Below are 19,881 nucleotides of genomic sequence, written 5' to 3'. Positions count from 1 at the left end.
TTCCATATTAATCAATGAGAAAAAGAGCAAAACAAATTCAAAGCATGCAGAAGTCATGAAATAATAAAAATAAAAGGAGAAATCAAAGTGACAACAGGAAAACAGTATATAATGTGAACAAAATAAAAATCTGGTTCTTTGAAAAATTTCAGTAACACTTACAAACCTCTAGAAAGACACACAGAAAGAGAGAAGACATAAATTACCAACACCAAAGAAAAAAGAAAAATTGGGACTTCCCTGGTGGCGTGGTGGTTAAGAATCCATCTGCCAATGCAGGGGACATGGTGGGTCCAAGCCCTGGTTCAGGAAGATCCCACATGCCATGGAGCAACTAAGCCCGTGCACCACAACTGAGCCTGTGCTCTAGAGCCTACGAGCCACAACTAGTGAGCATGCACAACACAACTACTGAAGCCCACATGCCCTAGAGGCCTCATGCCACAACTACTGAGCCCGTGTGCTGCAACTACTGAAGCCCACGGGCCTAGAGCCTGAGCTCCGCAACAAGAGAAGCCACGGCAATGAGAAGCCCGCGTGCTGCGACAAAGAGTAGTCCCCGCTCACCGCAACTAGAGAAAGCCCGCATGCAGCAACGAAGACCCAATGCAGCCAAAAATAAATTAATTAATTAATGAAAAATAAAAAGATAACTTAAAAAATTTTTTTCTTTTAAAAAATAAAAAAAGAATAAAAGAAAATACCAGTACTAATCTTGCAAACATTAAAAAGATAATAAAATACTATAAACAACTCTATACACATAAATATGACAGTGAAATAGAAAAAAAAAAGACTAATTCCTCCAAAACCAGAAACTACAAAAACACACCCCAAATGAAATACATTACCTTAATAGTCCTTTAATTGTTAAAGAAATTGAATGTGTAGATAAAACCCTAAAATTCTGTACAACTGAAACTAATATTGTAAATCAACTACAGCTCAATTTTTTAAAAAAAGACCTTCTGGGGCTCCCCTGGTGGCGCAGTGGTTGAGAGTCCGCCTGCCGATGCAGGGGACACGGATTCGTGCCCTGGTCCCACATGCCGTGGAGCGGCTGGGCCTGTGAACCATGGCCGCTGAGCCTGCACGTCCAGAGCCTGTGCTCTGCAACAGGAGAGGCCACAACAGTGAGAGGCCCACGTACCGCAAAAAAAAAAAAAAAAAAAAAAAAAAAAAACTTCTGAAACAAAAGTCAAAACCCAGATGATTTCACTGGAAAATCCTACTAAAATTTACAGAATGAAACCATTTCTACCTGATCCGTGACAGAAAATAGAAAAGGAAGGAACACTTACAAACTCATTTTATGAAACCAGCATTACAATAATACCAAAACCAAACAAAAACAATATGAGGGGAAAAGACGATGGATCAAGAATGAACATAGATGCAAAAACACTCAACAGAATATTAGCAAATCAAATCTAGCCCTATATAAAAAGGATAATACACACCATAACTAAGTGGGGCTTATACCAGTAATACAAGGCTGATTTTATTTGCAAAAAATCAATCAATGTAATCTACCACACTAACAGTTTAAAGAAGAAAAACAATCACAAGACCATATCATGAAAAAAAAAACATTTGACAATATTCAAGATGACTTCATGATAAAAACTTCCAGCAAAAAGGAATATAAGGACATTTTTTCAATCTTATAAAGGGCAAACAAAACAAAATCTAGGACTAGTCAGTTCAGTAAGTACAATAGAGCAAATCAGACATGACTTAAGATAGGATTAGCAGGACTTCCCTGGTGGTCCAGTGGTAAAGAATCTGCCTTCCAATGCAGGGAACATGGTTTCAATCCCTGGTTGGGGAACTAAGATCCCACATGCCTCGGGGCAACTAAGCCCCAGCGCCACAACTACTGAGCCTCAACTAGAGAGCCTGCATGCCGCAAACTACAGAGCCTACACACTCTGGAGCCCACGTGCCACAACTAAAGAGAGAAAACCCACACGCCACAACTAGAGAGAAGCCCTGAGCTGCAACAAAAGATCCCGCATGTCTTAACGAAGATCCTGAGTGCCACAACTAAGACCTGAAGCAGCCAAACAAACAAACAAAAAAAAGAAAGGATTAACAAATGAATTAGAAAAAACCAATTAGAATTCTAAAAAGGATGAAAAGAAAATATAGTAGAGAGGATTTTAGACATAGAACTAAAGGGAGAAGATCTAATATATATACGTATATATATATATTTTTTTTTTGGTTGCATTGGGTCTCCGTTGCTGTGAGCAAGGGCTACTCTTCGTTGTGGTGTGTGGGCTTCTCATTGCAGGGCTTCTCTTGCTGTAGAGCACGGGCTCTAGGCCTGCAGGCTTCAGTAGTTGCAGCACGTGGGCTCTAGGACATGCGGGCTTCAGTAATTGTGCTGCAGGAGCTCAGTAGTTGTGGCACATGGGCTTAGTTGTTCCATAGCAATGTGGGATCTTTCCGGACCAGGGCTCGAACCCGTGTCCCCTGCATTGGCAGGCGGATTCTCAACCACTGCACCACCAGAGAAGTCCTAATATATTTAATGTATTAGTCTCCTGAGGTCAATGGGGCAGAAACAATATTTGAAGAGCTATTAGCTGAAAATTTTCCAGATTTGATGAAATACATCAACTCACAAATTCAAAAATTTCAAAAGTCCCAAACAGGATTAAAAAGAAAAATAAAGGACACCAAGACACAACACAGTAAAACACCAGAAAGACAAGAAAAACCTTACAAGCAGCTAGAGGGAAAAAAATTAAAATACAACTTCTAAAGAAGCAACAAGCTGGCAGCTCACTTCTCAACACAAACAGTGGAGGCAAGAAGATAAAGGAGTGATATCTTCAAGATGCTGAAAAGAAAATACTGCCATCCTCAACCTATGCAACCTAAGCAAAAATGTCTTTCAAGAATGAAACACAAAGGGACTTCCCTGGTGGCCCAGTGGTTAAGAATCCGCCTTCCAATGCAGGGAATGCTGGTTCGATCCCTGGTCAGGGAACTAAGATCCCACATGCCATGGGGCAACTAAGCCGGCGCGCTCTAGAGCCCGCACACCACAATTAGAGAGCAGATACACACACAATGGAATATTACTCAGCCATAAAAAAAGAATGAAATAATGCCATTTGCAGCAACATGAATGGACCTAGAGATTATCATTATCTCTGATTATCATTATCTCTGATGTAAGTCAGAGAGAGAAACACAAATATCATATGATATCACTTATATGTGGAATCTAAAAAAAAAAAGATACAAATGAACTTATTAACAAAACAGAAATAGACTCACAGACACAGAAAACAAACTTACGGTTACCAAGGGGGGAAGGGGAGGTAGGGATGAAGTAGAAATTTTGAATTAACAGATAAAATAAACAACAAGGACCTACTCTATAGCATAGGAAACTATACTCAATATCTTGTAATAACCTATAATGGAAAAGAATCTGAAAAAGAATATACATATATATGTATATGTATAACTGAATCACTTTGCTGTATACCTGAAACACTATAAATCAACTGTACTTCAATTTAAAAAAATTTTTAATAAATAAAAATTAAAAATAGCTTTGTGGTATGCAGGTAATGTAAGTCTTAAGAATATAATACTTACACCCTTAAATGTATATATTAGAAAAAGAGGCTGGAATGTTTATCTCAAATTAAGAAGAAAACAGCAAAACTAATCCAAATAAAGCAGAAAGAAGGAAATAATAAATCAAGAATAAGAGTTAATGAAATAGAAAATAAATATATAACAGAAAGAACTAGTAAAGTTAGAAGTGGGTTATTTTAAAAGATTAATTAGGTTGATAAACCTCTACTGAAGGAAAAGAGGAGCCACAAATAACCAATGATAGTAAAGAGAAAAGAAGCAATATAACAGATGCTGCAAACCTCAAAAAGATAGTAAGAGGTGGCTCTGAACAATTTTAAATTAATAAATTTGAATATCTACACAAAAGAATATATTCTTACAAAAATAACTACCCAAAACTCATTCAGGAAAAAAATACAGATAAGCATTCTGAAATCAAATAAGCCTCCTCCATGGGGCCTCCGTCCACTTTACCAAAATGGTAAGAGGGGCTATCTCTGGATTGGACAATTACAAATGATTTTATCTTTCTTCTACATTTTTCAAACTATCTACAAGGACATGTGTTACTTTTTAAATTTTAAGGGGAGAAAAAAGAACTTGGAGCCTTAGGTTCCAGTCCTTTTTTTTCCCTCTCTCATTGAAGTATAGTTGATTTACAATATTATGTTAGTTTCAGGTGTAGAGCACAGCGATTCAGTATTTTAATGGAGTATAATTATAGATTATACTCCATCAAAAGTTATTACAAGATAATAGCTATAATTCCCTGTGTTTTACAATATATCCTTGTTGCTTACCTATTTTATATATAGTACTTTGTATCTCTTAATCCCATTCTTCTAATTTGCCCCTCCCTCCTTCCCTCTCCCCTTTGGTAACCACTAGTTTGTTTTCTATATCTGAGTCTGTTTCTGTTTTGCATATCATTTGTTTACATTAATTTTTAGATTCCACATATAAGTGATATACAGTATTTGTCTTTTTCTGACTTATCTCACTAAGCATAGTATTCTCTAGGTCCATCCACATTGCTACAAATGGCAGAATTTCATTCTTTTTTATGGTTGAGTACTATTCCATTGTGTAGATATGTATCACATCTTCTTTATCCATTCATCTGTTGATGGACACCTGGGTTGCTTCCGTATCTTAGCTATTATAACTAGTGCTGCTATAAACATTGGGGTGCAGGTGTCTTTTCAACTTAGTGTTTTCATTTTTTCTGGACATATACTCAGAAGTGGAACTACTGGATCATATGGTAGTTCTATTTTTAGTTTTTTGAGGAACTGTTTTCCATAGTGGCTGCATCACCATTTACATTCCTACCAACAGTGTACAAGGGTTCCGTTTTCTCTACATACTCTCCAACATGTATTTGTAGACTTTTTGATGACAGCCATTCTGACAGGTGTGAGGTGATATCTTGTTGTTTTGATGTGCATTTCTCTAATAATTATCAATGTTGGGCATTTTTTTATACGCCTGTTAGCCATCTGTATGTCTTCTTTGGAAAAAAATGTCTATTCAGGTCTTCTGCCCATTTTTTTTATTAGGTTGTTTGTTTTTTTGATTTTTTTTTTTTTACCTATATATTTTGGAAACTATCCCCTTGTCAGTCATATCATTTGCAAATATTTTCCATTCCATAGGATGTCTTTTGGTTTTGTTGATGATTTCCTTTGCTGTGTAAAAGCTTTTAAGCTTAATTAGGTCCCATTTGTTTATTGGTTCCAGTCTTAATTCTGCCATAGGGTCTGCTGTGTAGCTTTGATTAAATTCTTTAATTCCTAGATCTAAAATTCCTACACTAGATCTAAATTGTAAAATATTTCATTTCATATACCAATTTAACATACAAGATGGATATTAATCCTTCCATTTCAAAAAAAATTGTGTTTCTATATATCAACCACATGCAACTGGCACTATTAAATACTACCAGAAAAAAGGGCTGTAATTCAACTACTTTACCAATTTAACTAGTTTATACCTTAAAACAACATACACCAACAGTGTACAACAGTGCATATTTAATAGCTGGTTTGCCTTAGAGAGTATGCACAATGCCTAGGCACTCAAATATTTTTTGAATCAAGGATGACCAGGAAGTTAAGCTAAACAAAATTCTACTAGGAAAAGGAAACTTTCCTTCTTACTTTCTATATTTCAACATTGTTTGAATTATGAGTTTTTCACAATGTAGATATTATATTAATAATGTTAAAACAAAAAATTGAGTTCTTTATGGTTTTTGTTTGCTTTTTGATTTTAATGGCCAAATTGGGCTTTTGATTATATAAAATTTTTCTAGCATAAAATGACAGCCATGTTTAAATGTTCCATTTGTCTATGTATTAAAACATTCTTCTTTCTTCTTTGGCTGCACCCCACGGCTTTCCCAGACCAGGGACTGCACCCTCATCCTCGGCAGTGAAAGCACGGAGTCCTAACCACTGGACCACCAGGGAATTCCCAACATTCTTAAAATTACTTTCTAAAGAAAATCTTGCTTCTAATATGGTACTGGCACAAAAACAGAACCATAGATCGATGGAACAGGATAGAAAGCCCAGAGATAAACCCACGCACATATGGTCACCTTATCTTTGATAAAGGAGGCAGGAATGTACAGTGGAGAAAGGACAGCCTCTTCAATAAGTGGTGCTGGGAAAACTGGACAGGTCCATGTAAAAGTATGAGATTAGAACACTCCCTAACATCATACACAAAAATAAGCTCAAAATGGATTAAAGACCTAAATGTAAGGCCAGAAACTATCAAACTCTTAGAGGAAAATATAGGCAAGACACTCCATGACATAAATCACAGCAAGATCCTTTTTGACCCACCTCCTAGAGAAATGGAAATAAAAACAAAAATAAACAAATGGGACCTAATGAAACTTCAAACCTTTTGCACAGCAAACGAAACCATAAACAAGACCAAAAGACAACCTTCAGAATGGGAGAAAATATTTGCAAATGAAGCAACTGACAAAGGATTAATCTCCAAAATTTACAAGCAGCTCGTGCAGCTCAATAACAAAAAAACAAACAACCCAATCCAAAAATGGGCAGAAGACCTAAATAGACATTTCTCCAAAGAAGATATACAGATTGCCAACAAACACATGAAAGAATGCTCAACATCATTAATCATTAGAGAAATGCAAATCAAAACTACAATGAGATATCATCTCACACCGGTCAGAATGGCCATCATCAAAAAATCTAGAAACAATAAATGCTGGAGAGGGTGTGGAGAAAAGGAAACACTCTTGCACTGCTGGTGGGAATGTGAATTGGTTCAGCCACTATGGAGAACAGTATGGAGGTTCCTTAAAAAACTACAAATAGAACTACCATATGACCCAGCAATCCCACTACTGGGCATATACCCTGAGAAAACCAAAATTCAAAAAGAGTCATGTACCAAAATGTTCATTGCAGCTCTATTTACAATAGCCCAGAGATGGAAACAACCTAAGTGCCCATCATCTGATGAATGGATAAAGAAGATGTGGCACATATATACAATGGAATATTACTCAGCCATAAAAAGAAACGAAATTGAGCTATTTGTAATGAGGTGGATAGACCTAGAGTCTGTCATGCAGAGTGAAGTAAGTCAGAAAGAAGAAGACAAATACCGTATGCTAACACATACATATGGAATTTAAGAAAAAAAATGTCATGAAGAACCTAGGGGTAAGGCAGGAATAAAGACGCAGACCTCCTAGAGAACGGACTTGAGGTTACGGGGAGGGGGAAGGGTGAGCTGTGACAGGGCGAGAGAGAGTCATGGACATATACACACTAACAAACGTAGTAAGGTAGATAGCTAGTGGGAAGCAGCCGCATGGCACAGGGATATTGGCTCGGTGCTTTGTGACAGCCTGGAGGGGTGGGATAGGGAGGGCAGGAGGGAGGGAGACGCAAGAGGGAAGACATATGGGAACATATGTTTATGTATGACTGATTTACTTTGTTATAAAGCAGAAACTAACACACCATTGTAAAGCAATTATACCCCAATAAAGATGTTAAAAAAAAAAAATTCATGGGACAGCAATGTCTCAGCCTTTCCCCCCCCCCAAAAAAAAAAAAAAAATCTAGCCACAGTAAATGCTGGAGAGGGTGTGGAGAAAAGGGAACACTTTTGCACTGCTGGTGGGAATGTAAATTGGTACAGCCACTATGGAGAACAGTATGGAGGTTCCTTAAAAAACTACAAATAGAACTACCATATGACCCAGCAATCCCACTACTGGGCATATACCCTGAGAAAACCATAATTTAAAAAGAGTCATGTACCAAAATGTTCATTGCAGCTCTATTTACAATAGCCAGGAGATGGAAGCAACCTAAGTGTCCATCAGCAGATGAATGTATAAAGAAGATGTGGCACATATATACAATGGAATATTACTCAGCCATAAAAAGAAACGAAATTGAGTTATTTGTAGTGAGGTGGATGGACCTAAGTGTCTGTCATATAGAGTGAAGTAAGTCAGAAAGAGAAAGACAAATACCGTATGCTAACACATATATATATGGAATCTAAGAAAAAAAAAAGGTCATGAAGAACCTAGGGGTAAGGTGGGAATAAAGACACAGACCTACTAGAGAATGGACTTGAGGATATGGGGAGGGGGAAGGGTGAGCTGTGACAGGGCGAGAGAGAGTCATGGACATAAACACACTACCAAACGTAAGGTAGATAGCTAGTGGGAAGCAGCCGCATGGCACAGGGATATCGGCTCAGTGCTTTGTGACCGCCTGGAGGGGTGGGATAGGGAGGGTGGGAGGGAGGGAGACGCAAGAGGGAAGAGATATGGGAACATATGTATATGTATAACTGATTCACTTTGTTATAAAGCAGAAACTAACACACCATTGTAAAGCAATTATACCCCAATAAAGATGTTAAAAAAAAAAAAAAGAATATTCCTTTGGCTGAGTTCAGTTTACCACCAGGTGGGGCAACCACCTCAATCTTGTCTTTGTCAGGCTCCTCAATTTTCAATTCCAGGCCCAGCTCAGCTATTTTTTAAAATCTGTAACTCTTAAAATAAAAAATCTCTACAAGGCTTCCATGGTGGCACAGTGGTTGAGAATCTGCCTGCCAATGCAGGGGGCACAGGTTCGAGCCCTGGTCTGGGAAGATTCCACATGCCCGTGAGCCACAACTACCGAGCCTGCGCGTCTGGAGCCTGTGCTCTACAACAAGAGAGGCCGCGACAGTGGGAGGCCCGCGCACCGCAAGGAAGAGCGGCCCCTGCTCTCCACAACTAGAGAAAGCTCTCGCACAGAAATGAAGACCCAACACAGCCAAAAATAAATAAATAAATAAATAAATAATTTTAAAAAAATCTCTACAGTCCAGGTATTAGGTTAATCTCTTAATTTTTTATGTATTAAAGTCTTTCAAAAGCAAAATTGTGAAAATTTTAGAACTGCTTAATAAGCACATAATTTGTCAATTCCTCTCAGTACATTAATATGCATCCTTAGATTAAACCAGACCAGCTAAGCTTTATACCTGGATTGTATTCTCTTAGCTCTCCCTGCCTCCATCCTATAAAATTCATTTATCTAAATATGGCCTAATGCCATTGACCTATATCAAAAAGTATTGTAAAAAACAGCCTTATAAAAGTGGTCACCATATTTACTCTAAGGATGTTGTATATTACACTAAGCGCCGTTTCTATTTACTAATTTATTGGGTACTATTTTGTACCCAATAAATTTTTGTTCTAGGTGCTAATGAAATAGCAGTAAAGGGTATTGAAGGCACTCAGGTCTTTTCTCTGAGTGAAAAAAGAAGTCATTTGAAAATTTTGAACAAGAGACTAATAAGATCCGATTTATACAGTAACAGGATCATTCCACTATTATGTTGAAAATAAACTGAAGAAGTATAAGACTAAAGGCAGAGAAGGCAAGGAGACCTGTTAAGAGCCTATTGCCATAATCTTGGAAAGAGATGATGGTGCCCTGGACCAGGGTGGTAGCAGCACAGGTGATAAGTAGACAGATTCTGGATGCATTTTGAAGGTATAGCCAACAGAAGTTGCCAACATTAGATCTGGGGTGTAAATGAAAGAAAACAGTGAAAAATTCCAAGGGAACTGGAAAAAAAAAAAGGAAGGTAGCCATTTACTGCTTTAGAGAAGGCTGGAGGAAGAGAGTGTTATGAGACAGCTATTAGACATTCAAAAGGGAGATGTCAAAGAAAAGCTGGATACAGAAATCTGAAATCAGGTTGAGAAGGAGTACTTAAGGGAAGTAAAGGACAACCAGCAGAGCTAAGTAAAGAAACTATTTCAATGAGGAAGAAAAAGCAATTTTACAAGACAGAAAAGGAGAAACTGTTAGAGCAATGTGCTTGAGTAGATAAGAGGGGATGGGACCTGGGATATTAACTGGGGTTTCTCACAACTGCAGCAGTATTGACATTTTAGGCTGAGTAATTCTTCATTGTGGGGAGCTGTCTTGCACATAAGAGGATGTTTATCAGGGTCTCTGGCCTCTGCCCACTAGATGCTAGTCCTTCCCTACAACCTTGTCAACAATCAAAAATGTCTCCAGACACTGCCAAACGTCCCAGGGGGCAAAATCACTCCCAATTTAAGATCATCGGTACCAATGGAGGAACTGGCCTTTCCTGGAAACACTGACAATTCATCCATATAAAAGATGCTATGGTTACAGTACATGAGAGTAATTTTAATATCTCCTTCTGATTAGATCCTCCTAAGTACAGATACAGTCAAGGCCAGAGAAGACATGAGGAAGGTGCCAGCATATAACAAAACCGAAGTCATTACTCCTAGGAAGATGTCAGCATTTTGTTATTGAAATGCGGAGACCATATAAGCTATGTGTGTCTTTGAACTTAGTCTAAGCCAAAACTTTTATGTTTTGGGGGAGAGGGGGTCCAATCTATGCTGCCTTGCATAATGCCCATATAGTTTCAGGTTTCCTGGGTTTCTTCTAAAATCACAAGAGGAAAACGTCATGACGTAGTATGAATTAAATTAAATATCATTCCTGAGAAGGCTCAATTTTTAGAGGAATAGCCCAAAAGGAACACATCTCCAATGATAATCTAAGAGGATGATATTTGTGCCTTTCAAATCACCCCACCAAATTATCATGTAGTGTTTAAAGGAGTCTGGTTCTATTCAGTGACCCCTTTATAGCTAGTGACTTCTCCATCAAAGAGATATAAGCTAACCATATTTTTAGGTGTTTAGGATGGAGGCAAAGGGGAGCATTAAAGGAGCCTTTAGCAATCATGAAATGAGAAAGTTTGAGAATAAAAGCACAGTCAATTGGTTTCACATATTATACGTCAAGTGCCAGGGTTACATGAGCTATCTCTAAGAGCAAGAAAATACAGTCACACCACCTGTGAAAGTTGCACCTGCCTCCCTGCTTCCTCAATAACAAGTCCTATCCTGTTATATCACAAATTAGGGATCCAAAGCAAAAATAAAATGAAAAAAGGATACTACAAACTCAAAAAGATTGAAAACCCTAAAACTCCTATTAAAATATTTAGTTTCCAAACTTGTTTAAAAAATAAGCCACAAAAAAATAAGCTAGAAGAGCCTTACTTGAATCTGAATTACAGATATTCTCTATTATTATCCCCTTTTAAACACTGCCTTCCTTTCTATCACAGAAGGAAATTAAATTGGTCAGGCACGACTTGTTTTTCCACTGCACCATTACTGTTGTAACCCAACATCCTATACTCTTTTTGATGATTAAATACTGAGACTCTGGGCTTCCCTGGTGGCAGTGGTTGAGAGTCCGCCTGCTGATGCAGGGGACGCGGGTTCGTGCCGCGGAGCGGCTGGGCCCATGAGCCATGGCCACTGAACCTGCGCGTCCGGAGCCTGTACTCCGCAACGGGAGAGGCCACAGCAGTGAGAGGCCCGTGTACTGCAAAAAAAAAAAAAATACTGAGACTCTGATTTATTCTAAAAGTTTCTCAAGATCCAAATTAAGATACTGATTATAATTTCTTCTTTTAATTGAAGTATTTACATATTTACAATGTTGTGTTAGTTTTAAGTGTACAGTTAGTTTCAAGTGATTCAGTTATACATATGTATGTATATATTCTTTTTCAGATTCTTTTCCATTATAGGTTATTACACGATATTGAGTATAGTTCCCTGTGCTCTACAGTAGGTCCTTGTTGTTTACTTATTTTATATATAGTCGTGTGTATGTTAATCCCAAACTCCTCATTTTTCTCCCCCCATCCCCACTATCCCCTTTGATAACCATAAGTTTGTTTTCTATGTCTGTGAGTCTATATCTGTTTTGCAAATAAGTTCGTTTGTATCAATTTTTTAGATAATTTCTAAAGTCATCCTTCAAATACTCAAAAAGCTAAGAACAGAAAGTAAAGGAGTAAATCTATTTAGTGGGTGGTTGAATACCATCACCCTGGCCCATCTCCCACTCTGCACTGTACTCTGACAGTACCATCTACCAGATACTGAGGATACAATCATAAACAAGAGCCTCCTTCTCGACTGTGAGCCCGAAGAAGAACCACTACTTCACAAAGGCTCTGCATGGCTTAATCCCTGAGGATAAAGGAAGTCAGGCTCCCTGACTGTAGAGTCTGACCAACAGTCTTGTACATACATACAAGTGGCAGGGCACAGAGGCGCTAGACCTATATCCTCACCACAATCACTTTACGTTTCTGGTCCATCTTCTCTTTGCCCCTTGGAAATCTCTAGAGAGGTCTGTATAAATGCCATCCAAGGTCTGAATAGTTAAAGAGAACCTAATTTAAGAACCTCATTTTACAGATGAAAAACCTAAAAAGTTTCAGCAATTTGGCCAATGTCATATAAGTAGTTGGTCTCTGACTTCCCATTTCTGAGAAGGCATTATTTGGGGTTATACCGGAGTTTCAGGGTAGCTGCTAGGAGTCTTCTCACTCTAGAAGGCAGGCTAATTAACAATCTACCTAGGGACATAAGTAAAAACTTATAGAACCTCATATTCACCTACAGGCTGACAGCAAACACAAGGCCACAAACTCTAAAAGATATCAATTTAAATAAACAAGAAGCTACTCTCCAAGAATAAATGGGCCAATTTCTCTTGGGAAACAAGCCCGTTCTAAATTCTTGACTTCTGTCCTTCCCTTTATTCTCAGCATAGGCTGTCAATAGGTAAAGTCATTATACCTATTGATAACTAGCCAGTACAAAAGCATTTTTCTGTCCAACTCTCCAATTCCCCTGGCCAAAAGTGATCTCTTATTCCTTCTGAATTCCCACAAGAATTTAAGTGCCTCACAATACCACACAGCTGACCTGCTGTGGTTAAGTATACATCTTAACTCCCCTAGTAGATAGATTACCAGCTTCCTAAGCTTTTTTAATAAACTCCCTGAAATCTGGACTATTTTTTTTGTTCTTTTTTATTATTTTTTTTAATCTCCACAGAGCCACACACATGCACGTGTTCAGCAAACATTTGTAAATGTATAAACAAGCTGATTATTTTCAAAGTTCGGTGCTGCCATAATTCTAGGACTAGAATGCTATTATGCTACAGTAGAATAAAAATATATCTAAATGCCAAAAAAGGTCATATATGACATATATAACATGTAACATAACATTATCTTCTAACTTTTAAATAAATGTTTTTTCATTCATTTCATTCACTACTAGAAAAAACAAAAACAAAAGTCAAGAATGTCAGAATACAAATATATTTTCCTAAAAAGCTAAGGGTAATGTTTGCAAATCGTATTTTTCAAAATTCTAACAGTATTCGCTACTTAATAAAGAAGGCCTGTGGGGTGTTTTTAAAGTCCTGTGTTTTGTTTTGTTTTTTTAATCACTTTTGTGAAGGAACAGTCACCCAATAATGTATCCTTTATATCACACCACTCCTTGGCTTTTGTTGTTCTTACCATCTAGAAATGCTTAATACTACTCTGTCTTTCCAAGTGTCAGTCTTTCATGAAATCTTTTATCTTCCCAACTACATGTGATCTCTTTCACCTGACTTACATTGTAATTATGTACATCATTTTTTATCTCTGCCAGTATATTATAAGCCCCCTGAAAGTGGAAATGACTTACTAATTTTTGTAAACTTTTTTCATCAATGTATTGAATTCATATCAGAATGGAGTAACATCAACTGCCCCTATATGTCTGAAAATACAGTCTGTACTCCTTAGGTGAAAAAAATATTTTAATTATATTAATAATCATCATGTACCATCACTATTTTAATTAATATTCTAATGCTTACAGAAAAGTAAAATAAAAAAAAACTAAGGACTATTTTCAGAAAGTAATAAACAACATAAATAAGGAGAAATTTAAACTATCTGTTGCAATAAGCCTTAAAACAGCCACTTACCTGTAAGAAGGTAGTTGGAAATGTATCGATGGCAAAATAAACTACAACAAAGCTCATACATCAACCTTTGGACTACCTGGGACCTGACTTATTACAGGATAACAATATTTCCCAGGACTTAGATCTTATATTGAAAAGAACAGAATGATCAAAAGGTGATATTTATACAAGTGTATTTATAAAATTACAATTGAGTGTTTTAAAAAACTCCTAACTGCCAAAACACAAGTAAAAACCATCACAGCCCACATGCTAGCACTAAAAGTATTCATCACTGGGTTTGTCCACTACCAACTGCATCACCATGTCAACACAGTAGAGATCGTGCCCTGACAACATAACCAAGCAGACATTCACTGCCCAGCCGATCACACCACCACCACCCACCACCTCCCATGCACAGTGCAATATATATATAACAGATTGTTTTTCAATTACAATGTCATGAACACTTCAAAATTCTTTTAGAACAATTCCTTTTCAAAAGCTTTGCTTATATTGGGGCTTCCCTGGTGGCACAGTGGTTGAGAGTCCGCCTGCCTATGCAGGGGACACGGGTTCGTGCCCTGGTCCGGGAAGATCCCACATGCCGCGGAGCGGCTGGGCCCGTGAGCCATGGCCGCTGAGCCTGCGCGTCCGGAGCCTGTGCTCCACAACGGGAGAGGCCACAGCAGTGAGAGGCCCGCGTACCGAAAAATTTAAAAAAAAAAAAAACTTTGCTTATAGACTCTGAAATAAATGATCTGCCCTATTTTGAAAAGGTCCTCAGGTTACCACTGGCTAGCTCCAAGACAGTCTTACCTTCTACACTGGCCATGTCTAGACCCTCCCCACATATACACACCCTTCAGAGCAAGAACTCTGACAGGAAAGAAACATGCTACAGAGAAAAGCCCACCAGATGAGAAGTCACAAGACCTCCATTCCAGTCCCGGCTGGTCCCCTTGTTAGTCATCTGACCCAGAACTAAAGTTTTTTCATCTGATTGCTATACAAATCAAATGGCATGCTCTACATAAAGGAGTTTTACCTTTTCTTTTAATTTCATTTTTACTATACTAACACAGGCATTGAAATAATTGTTAGCTGATTCCTGAGTACTTGAAAACAGCTTGTTCTCATTTTTTCAAGCAACTCTGTTCTTCATAGAGTCCAAAAGGTCATTTCTAGTTCAAGGCAAAATTATAACTGGATCAGTGTATTCAAAACTAAGATATTGGGACTTCCCTGGTGGTCCAGTGGGTAACACTCCATGCTCCCAATGCAGGGGGCCAGGGTTTGATCCCCGGTCGGGGAACTAGATCCCACATGCATGCCACAACTAAGAGTTCACATGCCGCAACTAAGAAGCCTACATGCCGCATCTAAAGATCCCACATGCCGCAACTAAGACCAGGCACAACCAAAATAAATAAATAAATATATTTTTAAAAACTAAGATATTAAAATGAAATGGTGTGCAACATGGGTGTGTAAATGCCAAAGGGCCAAAATAATCAGTGTCACAGGCAGGCATCCTAAACCAGGTAAATTTTGAGTCATTATTTGGGAAAACAAAACGCAAGAATTCTCTTGTTGCAACATAAAAATGTAGGCTAGAGTGAGAAGATTGGTATGTCTAGAGCAGAGGGGCCAAGGTGAGGAGTATATATAATCAAATGTAAAGTCAAAGATGGCAGAAGAATATCTGACAAATTTAAATTTCACACCACAGCTCTTAGAAACAACTACATACTCTTGAGCCAAGAATGATATGGTGAAATGCTATTTGAAGATTATTATACCAGCAGCTGTGTGGAGGATGAATTGAAGTGATCAGAGATGTCAGGAAACCAGTTTGGAAGTTTTTAATATTAAGTAATACAAATAAGGTTCTACAATAATCTGGTAACTAAGGACATGAAAAGGGGTAAATCTGGTAGTCACTGCAGAGAGTCAGCTAGATTTGGTGACAGGTTGAAAGGGAGGTGGAAAAAGATTTGAAAATGATTCCAAGGACCTGGTCATGAGCAGCCTACAGCATAACCACACCTGTGCAGCACTAATGGTTCTGGCATTGGCTTTTCCAGACTGCACCTGAACCTGTTTAGCCCTATATACCAGCCTCACAATGAGACACCACTCTACCTTAGATGGAAACAGAAAACTACCACGACCATAATAGTGTGGAGATACCCCATAAGCCAAGAGTCCAGATTCATTTCTTGATGGAGAAAGCCTGGGGAACTTCCTCCCCACATACACAACTAGAGGAGAGGGAAATTTCTTCTCTCTATGCCCCCCAAATTGTCTACACACTTGAAGCGCAAGCTCAACACTATATGGTCTTTCAGGTCACAAGTACACAAAACACAGATGACACCATTGGTAGGGATAGGTGTAACAATATAAGTCAGGCAAATTATATTTTTTAAGGGTTCATTCTAAACTGGTACAAAGCCAAGTTGATTACATTTAAAATTAAAATGGCCAGAAAACAATCTTATGGGGTTATTTCTAATGTATCACAATGTTAGATAAACTCTGCTCCTGAATGCACTGTGCTACATAATGATTCTGCAGTTTTGCAGAAGCTTTTCTTATTTCTGCAGCTTTAAAAACATGCTACTGGAAAGCAGACATCAGATCAGAGTGTTTCCCTTGTCTAAAAACATACCGTTATGCTATTTCCAATTTCATCAAAGAGAATGATTATTAACAACAATGTGTATTTAATCGAGGTCTAATTGTCTACAGTTCCTTCCAAGGAGGACCATGTCTAAATTTAACACAAAAAAGAAACTCATGTTAATCCATGGGAGTCTCTCTGTGGGTAAATGAAGCTCTAGAGCTTGGTTTGAATTGGCTATACTAACAACATTCCATTCTCAAAAGGATTAATCCATCCAAGCTCCTTGAGAAACATGTCTATTTCATCCAGATTTTTAAGAGGTTCTAACACATTATCGTTTACATACACTTTAATCTCACAAACAGGAAAAACACTGTCATAAAATTTTCACATTGCCCTATCTTTGAAACAAACCAACCAGCCTACCTTGCAAACGGATTAAAATATTATCTAGGGAGGTTACCAAACCGTGATCTCGTCATAAATAAGAGCTCTCCAGACCGCTGTCACTCTAATTATTCTATTCTAAATTTCTCGGGGGCAGAGAATTAATTTTTCCATTTTCTTGTTGGAATTAAGGTTCTGCATATCAGGAGGTACGGAGGGTTGGGCTTAAAGCCACCGGCTCCAGCGGCTCCTCAATGTCCTAACACAACGGGCAGGGGGAGCCAGACGCAGCATCGCCTCCACGCTCCGCGAGGAGACAAGACCGAGTCTCTGCGCCTCCAAACCCAGAGCAGGTGCGAAACGGACGCAGGTGCGAAACGGACGCTCTGGGCTTTCAGCGGTTTCACCTTCCTCCACCACAGACCCGGGGCCATCCTAGGAGACGAACCGTCTGGTGCAGTCACCCCCGGGGCCCGTTTGCTGAGGGCGGACAGGGCGGTGGATTCCTCAACCTTTCCCCTGACTGGCAATTTCCTACAGCAGCCGCAGGAATCACAGTCCCACGGCCCGCCCCGCTAAATTGGGGTGCAAAGGGGACTCGGGTGGGGCCTACCAACACCTCGCAGCCTCCCGGGGAGGCGTGGGCCGCGGACAGGGGGTCTTGGCCCCCGCGTAGAGACTGCGGTCTCTCCCCCTCGGGCTCCCGGACACCGCTCACCGTGAAGGGGACATCTTCGACGCTGCCCACGGAATAGCAGTTGTCTCCAGGGTTGACAGCTCCGGTGAGGACCTGATGTAGATGCATCTCCAGAGCCCCGGCTGGCCAGGCGAACGCACTAGAAGACTGAACGAGCCCCGCTCCCGGCCCTCCTCCGCCCGCGAGAGCGCTTCCCGCTCCGCCTCCCTCGGGACCCACCCCGCCGCGGCTCGGGCTTAAGGCCTCGCCCCCCTTTTGCCTTCCCCCAGCCTGGTCCCAGCCATGGGAGCTCCTTGACCGCCGCCGCCGCCGCAGCTGCCGCCGCCCGGATCGCCTCTCGGCTGCGGAAGTGCCCGGATGCTCCCACTGCCTGCTGCACCGGCGCACAAATGCGGGAGGAGGGCAAGGGTGCTTGTGAAGTGGGGAGGGCGGAGGGGGAGGGGCTGGGGAGCGCGCGGCCGGGCGCGTGCTGGAAGGGACGCTCCACCCGAGGGAGATGGGCGGAGCGCGCGTCCACCCTGGGGGCAGCGCCAGTCGACTGGAAGGGTAAATCCCTCCTTCCGCTGCTAAACCCTTAGCTCAGTCCTCCCCCGCCCCGCGTTTGCGCGTGCGCGCGCAGAGGTTTCCAGGGCAATTGCGCGCGCCGCGCGCATCCTTGTCCCGGGATTGCGCGCGCAGAGGTGCGGGAATTCCCTTGGAGCCTCCAGGCTGCGGCCGCTGGGGGCGGTCGTGGGGGTGGCCGCAGGGCGGAGCGGAGGTCGCTCCGGGCCAAGCCGCAGTCCCTCTCCGGAGAAGCACCGCGAGTATGCTTCGATGAGTCTTTAATCCATTACCAAGTACACTGCATGATGGTCAGTGCAGTTGACTTCAGGAGGACACCCGTCAGCGGAAAATTCACCTCGGGAAATCTTAGATCCCTTAGGGCTTTTTTCAAGTACAGTGCATAAGATATTTTACTTTATGTAAACAATAAAAACATCTTGCAACTGTGTAGAGAAGCCGTACTCCCCTAACAGCAAATTATTTTGTTCCCACCTTTTGTAACGGTTGTTCTAGACAGCGAAAGGGCCCCTGGAATGAGTGACTCCTCTAGGCTCTTTTTTCATGCGCGATGTTATGGATTCTTGCAGAATCGCCTGAATTTTCCAGACTGTTAACCTTTGATACAGGGATCAGATCCATGCTCCAGTTCAATTCGTCACAAGGCTTTAAGCCTATACTGTGTGTGATTAAGTCACTGGGGCAAGGAAGTAGAAGGGACTAAGTTACAACTATCTATAAAAACAGGCAGAACGCAAAAAGTGTTACGATTGAGACACAAAAGTCTATGCACCACAGAAGAGGAAGAATACTTTTGACTAAGGGGATGGGTAAAGTGTTATGGAGAAACTGACATAAACGCTGCATTCAAATAGAGAAAATAGCCTAAGCTAAGGCTTAGAAGTGTAAAATGACAGGATGTGTTAGAGAAACAATGATTAGATTAATGTTTAAGGCTGAAGATATGTAGGGTGAGAAAAGGAATGGTAGTTAACAAGAGATGGATACATCCAAGAGGTAGCTTGTGGCCAGCCTGAACATGTAGAGGTTTGAATGCTCCACAAAGAAGCTTAGATTTCATTCCCGTGCAGCAGTGGGGGGGGGGGGGGTCCATCAAATGCTTCTGAGCAGTAATGTATAAATTTTTTTTATTTTTTATTTTTTTATTTTTATTTTTTTTTTTGCTGTACGCGGGCCTCTCAGTGTTGTAGCCTCTCCCGTTGTGGAGCACAGGCTCCGGACGCACAGGCTCAGCGGCCATGGCTCACAGGCCCAGCCGCTCCGCGGCATGTGGGATCTTCGCGGACCGGGGCACGAACCCGTGTCTCCTGCATCGGCAGGCGGACTCTCAACCACTGGGCCACCAGGGAAGCCCCTGTGAACAGTAATGTATACACTCAGCTGCTTTAGGAAGGTAACTTTGTAAGGCCAACTGGCCCGAGGCAGGGGAACACAATCAGATTCACAGGTTGCATCAGACCGAAAATCTCCGGACCACCCAGTCCCAGAAACTGCCCTGGAGACATTCCGGACCATCCAGTTCCAGGAACTGACCTGGGGACTTTGAACCCCGCCCAGCCTTCCCGCCTTTCGAGGGGCGGGACTAACGGTCCCCC

General features: G+C 40.6%; 1 protein-coding gene across 3 annotated transcripts in view; it reads right to left on the bottom strand.

Moving 5' to 3' along the window:
- The window catches only part of DMXL2 (Dmx like 2), a 161,536-nt gene extending 143,408 nt beyond the window's left edge, over nucleotides 1–18,128 (bottom strand). The window contains exon 1 of one of the 3 annotated variants that reach the window (XM_030850330.3): nucleotides 17,747–18,128. In XM_030850330.3, coding sequence (XP_030706190.1) covers nucleotides 17,747–17,833 — 87 coding nt within the window. In that variant the 5' untranslated portion in view covers nucleotides 17,834–18,128. The remainder of the gene's footprint in view (nucleotides 1–17,746) is intronic. The other 2 variants (XM_060294262.2, XM_060294261.2) reach the window with 2 other exon arrangements.
- Between the last annotated feature and the right edge of the window lie 1,753 nt (nucleotides 18,129–19,881).

The sequence above is a fragment of the Globicephala melas genome, chromosome 2 (assembly GCF_963455315.2).
Source record: "Globicephala melas chromosome 2, mGloMel1.2, whole genome shotgun sequence".
NCBI lineage: Eukaryota > Metazoa > Chordata > Mammalia > Artiodactyla > Delphinidae > Globicephala > Globicephala melas.
This window is presented reverse-complemented; position numbering and strand designations above follow the sequence as displayed.